The sequence below is a fragment of the Bufo gargarizans genome, chromosome 2 (genome assembly GCF_014858855.1).
Source record: "Bufo gargarizans isolate SCDJY-AF-19 chromosome 2, ASM1485885v1, whole genome shotgun sequence".
Taxonomy (NCBI): domain Eukaryota; kingdom Metazoa; phylum Chordata; class Amphibia; order Anura; family Bufonidae; genus Bufo; species Bufo gargarizans.
In genome coordinates, this window is record NC_058081.1 from 135,937,016 (window position 1) to 135,951,351 (window position 14,336).

The 14,336-nt window shown below is 46.8% G+C and overlaps 1 protein-coding gene across 2 annotated transcripts in view; it reads right to left on the reverse strand.

Moving 5' to 3' along the window:
• Positions 1-1,292: 1,292 nt before the first annotated feature.
• The window catches only part of KIF7 (kinesin family member 7), a 49,809-nt gene continuing 36,765 nt past the window's right edge, over positions 1,293-14,336 (reverse strand). For both annotated transcript variants that reach the window (XM_044279482.1, XM_044279481.1), the window contains exons 11-19: positions 10,327-10,529; positions 9,695-9,892; positions 9,262-9,387; positions 8,817-8,993; positions 7,071-7,286; positions 6,017-6,223; positions 3,887-4,085; positions 2,460-2,615; positions 1,293-2,374 (exon numbers count right to left, since the gene is read on the reverse strand). In XM_044279482.1, coding sequence (XP_044135417.1) covers positions 1,983-2,374; positions 2,460-2,615; positions 3,887-4,085; positions 6,017-6,223; positions 7,071-7,286; positions 8,817-8,993; positions 9,262-9,387; positions 9,695-9,892; positions 10,327-10,529 — 1,874 coding nt within the window. In that variant the 3' untranslated portion in view covers positions 1,293-1,982. The remainder of the gene's footprint in view (positions 2,375-2,459; positions 2,616-3,886; positions 4,086-6,016; positions 6,224-7,070; positions 7,287-8,816; positions 8,994-9,261; positions 9,388-9,694; positions 9,893-10,326; positions 10,530-14,336) is intronic.

Genomic DNA, 14,336 nt, shown 5'->3' on the forward strand with positions numbered 1-14,336 from the left:
GTGGCGCAGTGCGCCCGCCTCTCCTCCGCCCCTCTCTTCTCATTGCCGCCCCTCCTCCGCCCCTCGCTTCTCATTGCCGCCCCTCCTCCGCCCCTCGCTTCTCATTGGTAGCAGCGGCAGCAGCACGGGGGAGGGAGGACAGCTTCCTTCTCCCCGTGCTGCTGAGAGAGAACATGAGCACGCCGATAGCAGCACGCTCATGTTCAGAGATACTAGGCTGCGCAGAAGCGCAGCCCAGTATCGAAAAAACGGAAATCCCGGTATCGTATCGATACCGGGACAAAAGTATCGATTGGGTATCGAAATTTCGATACCCGCAACAACCCTAAGGGTTACATGACTAATCTTTAGATATAAAGACTGCTGTGAGCGGGCCCGGTGTAATGGGGGTCACAGGGACATGAAAAGACACAGATGGGACCAGTATAAGATACTATATACCCTATGTGTCATCCACATATATCCCCCCCCCCTATAACAGTGTGTCATCCACATATCCCCCCTATAACAATGTGTCATCCACATATCCCCCCTATAACAGTGTGTCATCCACAGATATCCCCATAGCAGTAACATCCACAGATCCTCCATAACAGTGCGTCATTCATAGATGCCCCCATAACAGTGCGTCATCCACAGCTCCCCCCATACCAGTGGGTCATCCACAGATCCCCCCATAACAGTGCGTTATCCACAGATCCCCCATAATAGTGTCATCCACAGACCACCATTAGTTCAAAACCTACCAAAAGAACACCTTTTAGTTCAAAGTGTTTTTTTTTTCCTCCTCAATAACCTAGGTGCGTCTTATAAAGCGAAAAATACGGTACTAAAGTAATGTGATTGTCCATATTGCCTCCTTTGGCTTGATTCATTTTTCCATCACATTATACATGCTCAGTCTCGGGGTTACAGCCATGCTGCAGCGCAGATACAAGGTGGCCAGGTTGGCAGTTCCTGTGCATGCGTGCCTATGTGTACTTCCATGGTCCCAGCAACCAAAGAGGCCAGTGCTTTACCCTATAGTGTACAAGCATGGCCACATCTGCTGGATTGTAGGGTGGCCATAACCCCTAGATATGAGCAGTGTATAATATGATTGAAAAATGAATCAAGCCAAAGCAGGCAATACTGACAATCACAATACATTAGTAAGTGCCTCGTATTAACTTTCTCTACATAATAAATACCATTTGCTGAAGTGAGACAACCCTTTTAAATGGAGTGGCACTGTGCAAGTGTGACCACTGCTCCATTCAAACTGGAAAACACAAGCACCCCCCCCCCCCCCCCAACACACACATTCTTGTGATCAGTCTGGGGTCCCAGTGGTGGTCAGACCCTCACTGATCAGACACTTGTCCTCTATCCTGTGGATAAGGGTTTGCAAAAAGAGAACCAGCTGAATCCCTGTCAGAAGGGGGATTACCATAACTGGCCTGGGAGCTTTCATAAAGGCCCCAGTCTGCCATGACAACCGGTTGGCATGCTGCGATTTCGCTGCTGGGGGGGGGGGGGAGCCGTTCAGTGGCGTATAGAGGGAGCTCACTCTGCTAAGATGCGGGTCTCAAGGTGGCATCCCATGGGTTAAATAACTGGGATCAGAGTTATCTCTGATCCTCATCGCTGTAGGCGTGTGTCAGCTGTACAACACAGCCAGCACTGAGTGTATGGAACGAGTTCAGCTGCCGACCCAACTCCACGCTCCATGTCGTAAATATACGTCAAATGTCAGGAAAGTGCTAAGTAAAGAGAATACAAATGCAAAAAAATCCAAAGTATCAGTACCCTGCAGCCACCGGGAATCCATACATGCGATGAGAAGTCCATAATGATCAATCACAATATATGAACTGCATCTGCAACTTTGAACACTGGATAACTATATATTACTTAACCCTAAACACTCCCAACAAATACTCAGTGGTTTTATGCAGTCTGTAGCCCTCTACTGCAGTGAGTACCTTCACACTTGTACAGGGCTAAAGTGGGTTTTTCCGCACATCAATCATCTCAACATTAGACATGAAAGGCATGACACTTATGTTACATCTACGAACATCTCTCCGAGCCTTTGGATGGAACATAAGAGTTCTCTGACAAACAGCTTCGCTTGGCTGTACCACTCTGGGATTCAGTGTTTCAATGACAGTTTCTTGGTGCCTAAGATCCTCTAGAGCAGTCTGTTCCTCAGAAGGCAGTGAGGAACGTCTCCATGTGGGTGGTAAAGGGACATGTATCAAATCTTCCCTTGGCCTCAGGTTTCGGTCAGGAGCCTGAATATTTAGGTCTACAGCAACATTGCTTTGCTCTTCTGTTGAACCAACTAAGGAGACTCGTCTATCTGTGCTGCTGGGAAGAGTTCTTCCATCACCTACAGTCGCGGAAGAAAACAGCAGAAGATGAGTTTGCATACTATTAACATCAAGTGTCATGTCAAGCTTCAAGTAATCTCTTACTTTTCCCATGGGTTCCTTGAGGATTAACAGCCATTTTATTTAGTCTTTGACTCAGCTCCTGATGTGCCCACATATACCAGCCAAGTTCCTTCTCAAGCATCTGTATTCTACCTTCATACTGTCTCTTGCTACCAGCCAGCCCCTCACCCATTTGGTCTGAAAAGACAAAAATAAAATCATATATATCATCTTACCTTAGGTAAGAAAAGTATTGAAAAACTCAATATCACACTTTATCACTGAACCATTTGACATTCCTGAGATACTTCCTATAAAGGGTACATGTGAAGAAGATGGCACGTTTTGGCGCTAAAATCTTTCTGACTAACCCATTTGACTAGAATGAAACCCGGTGGAGATCTAGCCCGTTTCCAGCATTAGTGCGAGGATTCATCTAGACCAGGGATGCCCAACCTGCGGCCCTCCAGCTGTTGCAAAACTATAACTCTCAGCATGCCCAGACAGCCTATAGCCTACATCAGGGCATGGTGGGATTGTAGTTTTGCAACAGCTGGAGGGCCACAGGTTGAGCATCCCTGATCCAGACAATAACCTATTTTTGCAGCAAAAAGGCCTAGTACCATTAGAGTCCATGGGCTCCAAAGGAGAAAGGTATTATCTGGCATAGCCAGATGCAATGAACTCCGTCAGGTTGTTCCTCTGCCAGAACAGCCAAAAGATTTTAGCACTAGTGTGAAAGAAGCCTTCCATGCGCAGTCTGAGCAGGCAATGATTGTGAAGGAACAGTCCTTTCCTGATAACTGCATTTACATGCACAGTCACTTCCACTGTATGGGGATCAGCGATCAGTACTGCAATCGCTTGTCCTGAGACAGATCAATTGATTCTGGGAAGAAGATCAGTGTTTACACAGCACAATCTAATGCCCACAAATTATAATTTTGGTGTCAACATAAAGATTATTTTGAATACGCATTTACTTACGGGGGGCAACTAATGGGAATGAGTGTTTGTACAAATATTCAATTCCGATAATCAACCCGATAAGAGTCCTGTGTAAAGAGACCTCAAGATCTGCATGGTCTTCATGCTGGAAAATTGGGTTTACCCATTTATTTTCCTTACATAGTGCTGACATATTCCGCAGCACTTTACAGACATCATCATCACTTGTTGTCCCCAATGGGGCTCACAATCTAAGTTCCCTATCGCTTAAGTTCCCGGTCCTCCCCTGGCAAGGCACCAGTGCCAACCACTGAGCCACCATGCCAGTCATAAGCTATGACAATGTGATTGCAGAATTAGAGCACATAATAAAAATAGTTGAGGAGTATGGGGACAAATGTTTGCACAATTGTACATGGGGAAACAATTGCAATGATGACAGTGGCCTTAAGTTTACAGAACATAACTCCATGTAACGTTTTGCTATGGTTCTGTACTAAGCAGTGTCTACAACTTGGCACCTTGACACTGTTTCAGCAGGAGTTGTATGTTGCGTTCATGATCCTTTTGCTGCAAGGTAAGCTGACGATCCATTTCTAGGCGTTGCCGTTCCAACGCAACCTCAAGCCAGCATACCAGCTGGTGCTGCTCCTCCAACTTCATTTCCAGCTCTGAGAAGGAAATCTGTAATTTGTGCTCCTCCTCACGCAGTGTAACTACCTGCAGAAAACAATAAAAGGGACATTTATCTAATGTTTTATGGCACTATTGTGGCACATGCCATATTTGTGGCATGATCTGTGACTTCTCTGTTATCTTCTCTTGCTGCTTTAAAAAAAAAAAAGGTGAGAATAGTGGGCAGGACTTAGTGACAGAGCTACTGATTTACCAATAGCATAAATCAGCGTAAATTATAGTTCAAATCTATGTCATCTCATGGTGTAGATTGGAATTTCTTATGCATAGCCTGCCAGGAGATGCTCCAAATTTATTAAGAGGCCCGTTCGTCTTAATAGATATGGCGCATTCTGTGCCAACAGACTTTATAGTAGGACTGGATTTTGTATATCCAATCTTAGTATATTTGCCTCAAGGTGTCTTAAGAATGGGCCCATTAATTTTGAATACCAGTAGTTTGCTTAAACTGCACTCATTTTGTTGGCCTAAGCCTGTGATGGCTAACCTCCGGCACTCCAGCTGTGGTAAAACTACTCCCAAGATGTACACTTGCTTGGCTGTTCTCAGAACGCCATAGAAATGAATGGAGCATTCTGGGACTCGTAGTTTCACCACAGCTGGAGTGTCGGCGGTTGCCATCACTGGCCTTAGCCGTGACTCTTAAATTTAACTTATAACAAGTGATTTAAACTGGTTTAAGATGTCCATAATATAACAAGCATTTTTAAAGAAGTCAGACAAATTTTTGATGAATAAACCATAAAGATTGTAAGATCATTTGGAACATCAATGATAAAAAAAAAAAATCTATGGCCAGCTATAGATTTAAAGGGAATCCGTCACCAGAATCATCACCAATAAACTAAAACTATTGTCTTGCAGCACTTACTACCTCCTTTCCAGATGTGCTTTTCTTTCCTTGCTGCTTGGTTTCTATCTTGCAAAAATCCTCTTTATTCCTTATGCAAATGAGCTAGTTAGGTGCCCAGAGGGGCATTATTTTTGTTCAAAGGCGCCCAGGAACACCCCTATTGAGTGCCCATGCCCGCCCTCCAGCAGAGCCCAAGCACGCCTCTCCTCGGCTCATACTCGACACCCCCAGCAGCGCTGTTGTCCCCCCCCAACACTATATCACTAACAGCAGAGAACCCCGCCCGCCCACCCTTGCCTTCAGTGTCACTGACAAATTTTGCCGCGCTCTTCCAGCAGAGGATGAAACCGTCACTGGGCTCGGCGCATGGCCAGTGAAACATTTGAGGCTGATGCCCTCAGTTGAACCGGAAGAATGGAGGTGCAGGCAGTGTTCGGAACTGAGGGCATCAGCCTCAAATGTTTCACTGGCCATGCGCCGAGCCCAGTGACGGTTTCATCCTCTGCTGGAAGAGCGCGGCGAGATTTGTCAGTGACACTGAAGGCAAGGGTGGGCGGCCGGGTTCTCTGCTGTTAGCGATTGGGGGGGGGGACGACCACGGCGCTGGCTGGGGGTGTAGAGTATGAGACGAGGAGAGGTGTGCTTGGGCTCTGCTGGAGGGCGGGCCTGGGCACTCAATGGGCGTGTTCCTAGGCACCTTTGAACAAAAATAACGCCCCTCTGGGCACCTAACTAGCTCATTTGCAAAGAAAAGCACATCTGGAGAGGAGGTAGTAAGTGCTACAAGACAATAGTTTTAGTTTAATGGTGATGATTCTGGTGACAGATTCCCTTTAAGAGAAGGCACAAACGTTAGATGCCTTGGTTCTGCCCCTCCCCAACAGGATTCTCAAGACCATCTACTCATATCCATTTTATCCAGGCCCTCACCAAATACATAATGATAGTCTATCCTAAAGATAGGCCCTCACTGTATAGCTCCAGTCTGAATGGCTATATCTGACACCTGGATTCTAGAATCTGAATATCTATGTTCCATTTGCAATATTTTTGCTCTGTGTTAACACATTCAAACATTTCTTCCAGACACATGGATGCATACCTTGTCAAAATATTTGCAGAGCAGAGCCCGAGTTTCCGAAGACGACAGATAACTAAGCTTTGCCATGAGGTTCATCTCACACTGGGAGAGCAGGCTGGCGGAGGCACGGAGAACCCGCTGTCTGCGAGTAATGGATTCATTCTTGTATTCAATTGCAGCATCGAGCGCTTCTATGGCCTCATCCAACTGGAACAGGATCCTCTCTTCCTAAACAGGGAGAAGAGAAAGGAGTGACTACACAGAACATGACACTGAATAAAAACGGTCATTATCTTAGTCGTCGTCTCAGGTGTTCAAGATCACACAAGAAATATCATTGTTCCATTTATTTATATTTTTTACTAAACCACGTTAACTATAAAAACCTGAAAGCGTTTTTTTTCCGGTACTGAGCCCCTATGACGGAACTTAATACCAGAAAACTTAAACGCTAGTGTGAAAGTACCCTAAGACAGATTGTTGAAACGTGTAGACCGTAAAGCTTTCTGATCAGCTTATGGAATTTTAAAGGATTATAATAAAAAGAATAGATTTTATCCATAGTGAATGTGGTTTTTTTGTGAAAGCGTTTCCCTGAACCAGGGTTCCTTGCACGCCTAGGGAGTGGAGCAGGTGAGCTGGATATATTTTGCTATAAAATAAAGCGAATGCAACATGAATGTCATCCGTATTTTGCAGATCCACATTTTGTGGACTGCAAAATACATACGATCATGTGCATAAAGGAGATTTCCAGGAGTTCAGTACTGAGGGTCAATCCTTAGTATAGGTCATCAATATCAGATCAGTGGGGTCAGACACTTGCCACTAGTGCCATTCAATACAATATGCAGCACATCTGTTACTAGTGTAGGGTCTGCAGGTGTGAGGACTACAGCAAACACTGTGGACCCTTCCAACAGCCGATCGTCGGTTTCCAAGAATCCGACCCCTACCAATATAATATGGATAGCCTATCCTTATATTGTAACCCCATAAAACAGATTAGACTATAGTGTGAAGACTTGTTATTAATGGCATCAAACCCCACAGAACAAATACTAAAGAAAACCACCTCAGACGAAAGTAGGTTGCCTTGGCGCAGCTTATCATCTATGTCCACCCTCTGCTTTAACAGCAGCTCCTTCTCGTGTCTCAGATTGTTGATTTCATCTCGTATACGTTGCTGGTCACAAGCGCTGCCTTGGCGAAGCTGTCCATTTTTTTCTGACAACTCCTTCTCTAAATCTTCAATGCGGCTAGACACCCTGACAATATCGTTGCTCAAAGCCTAAACGTTGCAGAAAGGACCAATCCATCAAAAAGAACAACATTTGTTTTACAGAAACACACACAGTGCCAATAAAATTGTCTTATGTTTGAACAGAGATACATTGTCATTTAATTAGAAGCAGAACACATGACATCGTAATCAGTCAATAGACAGCTTTTTCAAATGAGGCAAAAAAAAATAATATTCACAAGTTATATAATATGATAGAAAAAAACAAAAACACACACACAGTGCATTATAAGCCTGACACTATTTGTTTGACATGAATAAATCATTTTCTGCCATTTTCATGCAAGGGTGGGAAATGTACAACAGCAAATTATTATAATACAGGCTTTTTTAACAAGGACTTGTGTGTACATAATTGGGATGAATCTCTCCCCTGTCATTCTTGTACACAAGTAATGACAGTAAGGAGGAATGTTGCTATAAATAAATCAGAGAGAAGATGAATGATTATATATAAGTAGTGTGTATAAGTGGATATGGTAGCTGTTACTTCATGTGGGATCCAATGCACAGAAGAAAAGGTGGCCGAACCCTGTCTTATGGACAGCAAATGCTGGAGGAAAGAAGGATCCTGATGGACTTTATCATGCCAGCATCTTTGATCCTACAGGAGATAAGCCCCTGCCTGTGATATCTGGCAGTGGCTTAAGACTGAGCCCACTGTGGCGGACGACTGTCGGGAAGGAAGCGTTCCCTCCCAGCAATCGCCTGCCTGCTAGCGGAGGAGACCGCTGCTATTACATGCATGGCTATGTCATCCCTATGCTGTATAGTGGTTTGCCAACGGCAGATTGTTATTAGTTAAAACATGGAATTACAAAACATTTTTCATTGACTGATTAAATCTGGTAGTACACAAGTGGATCTCGAGAGAAGTCCTAAGGTGTCCAAACACATTAACTGGTGACTAAAGTTATAACTTCAGACCTCCTCATACACATCGTTTGGAGAAGTGTGTATATGTCTGCAATAGAAAGAGAGGAGAAAGGTGTTGCCAGAGACTTCTGGCGGTGGCTTATCTCCCAAGAAAAACACAGATCAGGTGCTGAAATTCAATGCACTCGATCCATCTCTACTTGGACAGATTAGGTCATGAGCTTCTATAAGACTGTCAGCTGGTCCGACAGAAAAAGCTGGGTTTGGCTGAGTCTAATGTGTATGGGGGCCTTCAGCTATGTAATAAGTTGTGATAATGAAAAAAAAGAAATAAAAAAAGAGTCTTCTCATCTTCCTCATACATTAGAAACATTTTTTTTTTATAATCGACCATAATTAAGTGCTCTGTAGCATCTACTTCCTTCTTAAGAACTTCACTTTTATATTTATAAAGGTTCTTAAGAGCCCATTCTTACCGATCCAATTTCTTAGTGTTGACAGTTACTCATTAGCATAGTTGATAAGCGAGAGTTCACTTCTTTGTTAATTTGTTAATGTCAAGAATTAAGCCGACATATCAGTTCTGTTCAATGAACAAACAAAGATGACGAATGTCCCGATCCTAATAATCCCAAGTCTCACCTGGCTGGATCGAAGCCTTTTGATCTCCAAATCATTCTTCTCCTGTAGGAGTGCTTCTCTTTTAATCAATATACCTTCCTTTTTCTTGAGCTCCTCTTCTAACTCATCCAAGGCACGGCGCTGCTCAAGCACCTTATCAATTTCACCATCCAGCCATTTTTTCTGCTCTTCAATTTTCTATCAACACATAAGACAGAGATGACATATGTCCAGGAAGATGTGGACGCTAAAAAGCAAGATTTCTCAGCGCCGTTTTAAGAATGGTTAACGTATTGAAGTAAAAAACAAAAAGATTATTTTGCCTCCGATTCACAAAAAAAATAAAAATAAAAATAAGAAGAAGAATGCACAACAGATAAGTACAGTGAGTAGCGAACAATTACCTAGCCCCCTGGGATGAGGCCAGCTCTGTTCTAGCAGAGAGCATGAAATCCGCTCAGCCTACCTGCTGCTGCTCCAGACTGATAACTGATCCATTGCTCCCACTTCTTCTCTTCCTTTGAAAAGCTGCAATTTCCTCCGTTTTGATCCTCAGTATCTTTTGTTGTTGTTCATGCTTCAACTCCAGCTCCTAAAGACAAGGCGGGCAATCTTTTGTTAATTGGACTCCTTCCTACCTAACCACCCGCTGGGCTATTCTAGGCCCACTTAGCATTTCTTACCACAACAAGGAAACTGGACCCTTTTAGAAAAAAGACAAAAGGATACCTTTGCGTTCTGTAGTGATTAACTGTACATCATGTTTGCCCTGCAGATGTCTTCAGTATGTCGTGCAGATTAAGGATGCTTTTTAAACCCTTTATTAATATAGGTTCTTGTCTAAATGACTGTACTAAAAGTGTGTCTATATATGTCGCTGTACAAACGAACGCAGTCACCTTCACCCTGTGTCTTCTTTTCTGCATCTCACTCTCAAGACGCCGCTTCTGATCGGTCTCTTCTTTCAGCTTCTTTTGTAGCTGTCCTTGCTGCTGTTTCATTTGCAAGATGTTTTTCTCGAGTTCTTGAACACGTCTCACGCTCTGGACAGGGAGTGAAGCCAATTTTTCTGTTGCTTGTTTCTTCTCTTTAAGAACCTGTGCGGATGAGAAGAATAGAAAGTGCATTTAGCGGGCAGGTTAATTCCAAGTATCAGTGCATAAGTACCCATCTCAGGGTCCTGGCCCTCCCCCATTCTCAGAGCAGAGGCAACCACAAAAGGGCAGGCCGTCACTCTCAATTAGGGCAACTTCGAGGCAGCAATGTAATCAAATTGCGGATCCAATGGCTATTGTGCTGCAATATCCGGAAGTGTTAACATGCAGATTTTGCATAAGCTTCACCATGGATTTCACCCTAGGCACTGCAAAAGATTAAGTCTGCTGTGAAAATATGTGGCCTTTCTACACAAGAATGAGTAGGAATGCCAATCCGAAAATCCACTAGCTCCAATTTCCATGATCATTTTTTCCCAATACATTTAAATAGGGTTTTGACAACCCAATCTGTGCATTATGTCAATGACCCGCACCTGCACTTTGCTCTCAGCAGCGGCTATCTTCTTGCGGCACTCTTGCACCTTGCATTTTTCAACTGGATCTCGAGTCTCTTTCCCTTCGAGCTCCTGCAGCTGGCGCTGGTTCTCGCTAACTTCCATCCGCGCCTGTTCTGCCTCTGCCTCCAGCTCAGATATCTTCATACAGTACTGCTTATTCATAGCTTGAGCTTCTCTACCTGTAACCAAACGTAATGTCAATCAAAACATCTAGTTTGGTTTTATTAAAAGAATATGATTAATCCTGCAAAAAAAAAGCAGCCCACATATGGCTACATCAATGGAGAAATGAAAAGAAAAAGATGGCTTTTTAAATGCAACAAAATAAGAACAATTGTTTTACATAAAATGTCTTTCTATAGTGGAAAAGTGGTAAAACATAACAAAACTATGCATATTTAATATTGCCGTGATTGTACCAACCCATAGAATAAAGGGAATTTGTTATTTCTGTTTCGCAGTGGAAGGCATAATTTAAAACAGAAGAATAGCGGAATTGCATTTTTTTTTTTTTTTCCGACAGTCCTTACTCCCATAATTTTTTTTTGATATTTGCAATATGTGCCTCAAAATGGAGCCTCTGAAAAAACGAGATTTCTGTGAACTCACCTTGTAAAATCTCTTTCTCGCTTTATTCATTGGGGGACACAGGACCATGGGTATAGCTTGCTGCTGCCACTAGGAGGCGACACTAGGCTGAAAGCTGTTTGCTCCTCCCCTGCAGGCTATACCCCCTCCAGCCTGGAGAGAGCATATCAGTTTGTGCTTCAGCAGTAGGAGAAACATACCGAAACAAAACAAAAACAGGAAGACCACAGTCCAACAAAACAACCGAACCGGACCCCAGTCCCAACCGGCAACTTGGACCACTGGTCTCAGTAGAAACCAACAACAATGGGTGGGTGCTGTGTCCCCCAATGAATAAAGCGAGAAAGAGATTTTACAAGGTGAGTTCACAAAAATCTCGTTTTCTCGCTCATATCATTGGGGGACACAGGACCATGGGACGTCCTAAAGCAGTCCCCGGGGTGGGAAACCACTGACACCACATCCCACAGGTGAGACACTACACTGCGGCCTGTAAGATCCTACGGCCAAGAGCAGCATCCGCCGATGCGAACGAATGCACTTTGTAAAACTTGGTGAAGGTGTGCAACGAAGACCAAGTTGCTGCCTTACACAGTTGAGACGCCGAAGCGTGGTGAAAGTGTGCCCAAGAAGCCCCAACCGCCCTGGTCGAGTGAGCCGTGATACCAGGTGGAGGAACCCTGCCCTTGGAGCGGTAGGCCTCGTGGATGGCCAATCTAATCCACCGTGCAATCGCCACCTTGGATGCCGCCAAACCTTTACGAGGACCCTCCGGAACCAGGAACAGGGAGTCTGCTCGCCTAAAGGAGGCCACCGCGGCCAGGTAGATCCGTAAGGCCCGCACCACATCCAAACGATGAAGCGCCACCTCCCTAGGATGGGAAGGCTTAGGACAAAGCGACGGGAGGACAATGTCCTCATTGACATGGAACGCCGACACCACCTTCGGCAGAAACGACGGCACCGTCCGGAGCACCACCTTATCCTGATGGAACACCAAGAAGGGCTCCTTGCACGACAGTGCCGCCAGTTCTGACACCCGACGTATGGACGTAATGGCAACTAGGAATGCGACCTTCCATGACAACATGCGAAGGGAGACTTCTCACAAGGGTTCAAACGGCTCGGACTGAAGTGCCACCAGCACCAAATTCAGATCCCAGGAATGCAACGGTGGCCGATACGGAACCGTGGTGTGCGCAACACCCTGCATGAAAGTCTTGACCGGGCCCAGCACCGCCAGCGTACGCTGGAAAAATATGGAAAGGGCCGAAACCTGTCCTTTCAACGAACTCAGGGCCAGACCCAGCTCCAAACCCGCCTGAAGAAAGGCCAACACCGTAGGGAGGGAAAACCTCCTAGAGGGGAGGTCCCTGTCCTCACAGAATTTCAGGAACGACTTCCACGTACGATAGTAGATTTTCGCGGAGGAGGGCTTCTGAGCCCGAATCATCGTGCGAACGACGGCATCCGAGAAACCCCTTTTCTTCAGCAGGAAGGTTTCAACAGCCACGCCGTCAAACGCAGCGTATGTAAACCCTGGTGGAAGACTGGGCCCTGAGAGAGCAGGTCGGGCCTGAGTGGAAGAGGCCACGGCGCGTCCCCCAGGAGCAGAACGAGCTCCGAGTACCAAGCTCGGCGCGGCCAGTCTGGGGCAATCAGGAGCGTTTGAACACCCTCCATCCTGATTCTGCGAAGAATCCGCGGTAGGAGCGGCAGCGGCGGGAACACGTACAGAAAACTGAAGTCGTCCCACGGCGCCATGAGTGCGTCTACGTCGTAGGCCATCGGATCCCTTGCGCGAGACAGGAAGCACGGGAGTTTGTGGTTCAACCGAGATGCCATTAGGTCCACTTCCGGGCGACCCCACCGGAGACAAAGGTCCTCGAACACCTCCGGGTGGAGAGCCCACTCCCCCGAGTCCACCGTCGTTACGGCTGAGGAAATCCGCCGTCCAATTGTCCACGCCCGGGATGAAAATCGCCGATACCACTGGGACGTGGGCTTCCGCCCACTGCAGAATCCTCGCGGCCTCGTCCATCACCGCTCCGCTGCGCGTCCCCCCCTGGTGATTGATGTAGGCAACCGCTGTGGCGTTGTCCGACTGTATCCTGACCGGACGGCCCCGCAACTCGGTGGTCCAATGGCAAAGGGAGAGGTAGATGGCCCGGAGCTCCAGGATATTGATGGGCAGTTTGGACTCCGACAGAGACCAGACTCCTTGGGCTATCCGAGTACCGAAGACCCCTCCCCAACCACGGAGGCTGGCGTCGGTCGTAATCACCGTCCATGACACCGGCAGGAACGACTTCCCTGACGACAGGTGGTCCGGAACCAACCACCAGGCGAGAGCCTCGCGAACAGGTTGAGACAGCGAGATCCTGAGGTCCAGTGAATCCCGGGACTTGTCCCAGGAGGACAGGACGAGCCGCTGGAACTCCCTGGTGTGGAACTGGGCGAACGGTACCGCCTCGAATGAGGCCACCATCATCCCCAGAACTCGCATGCAGTAGTGAATCGATACCTTGCGACGCCGGGTGAGCAGAACCACCGCATTCTGAATGCCCGATTTCTTGTCCAGAGGGAGACGCACCACGGCAGCCTCGGAAGCCAGAGTCAAACCCAGGAACCTGATCCGAGTGGTCGGGGACAGGCATGACTTCCTTCGGTTGAGAATCCAACCAAAGCGAGCGAGCGTGCTCAACGTAATCCGAAGGCTGTCTGCGCATTGCGACGCTGACGGGGCTTTGACCAAGATGTCGTCCAGGTATGGGAGAAGGGTAATGCCTCTGGACCGCAGAATCCCCAGAAGGGGTGCCAGAACCTTCGTGAACACCCGCGGGGCCGTCGCCAGACCGAATGGCAGAGCGACGAACTGGAAGTGATCCGACTGGATGGCAAATCGGAGGAAACGTTGGTGCGTGGTAGCGATAGGTATGTGGAGATACGCATCTTGCACGTCCAAAGACGCCATGTGCTCCCCCTGCACCAATGAGGCCACAACGGAACGAAGAGATTCCATTCTGAACCTCTGAACCCGTAGATAGCGGTTCAGAAGTTTGAGATCCAGCACCGGTCTCACATCGCCCTCCTTCTTGGGGACCACAAACAGGTTGGAATAAAAACCTGTGAAACGCTCTTCCGGAGGCACCGGAGAAATTACCCCCCGCAGAAGTAGGGACTGGACGGCGTTCAAGAAAGCCGCGGCCTGGACGGGATCCCTGGGAGGCTGGGAAAGGAAGAAACGGTTGGGGGGGAGGGAACTGAATTCTATTTTGTAGCCCGCAGAAACTACCTCGAGCGCCCACGCGTCCGGAATGTGGGCGTGCCAAACGTCCTGGAACAGGAGAAGACGCCCCCCCACCTGAGCGGGTGGGGGCAAACCTTCATGCGGAAGG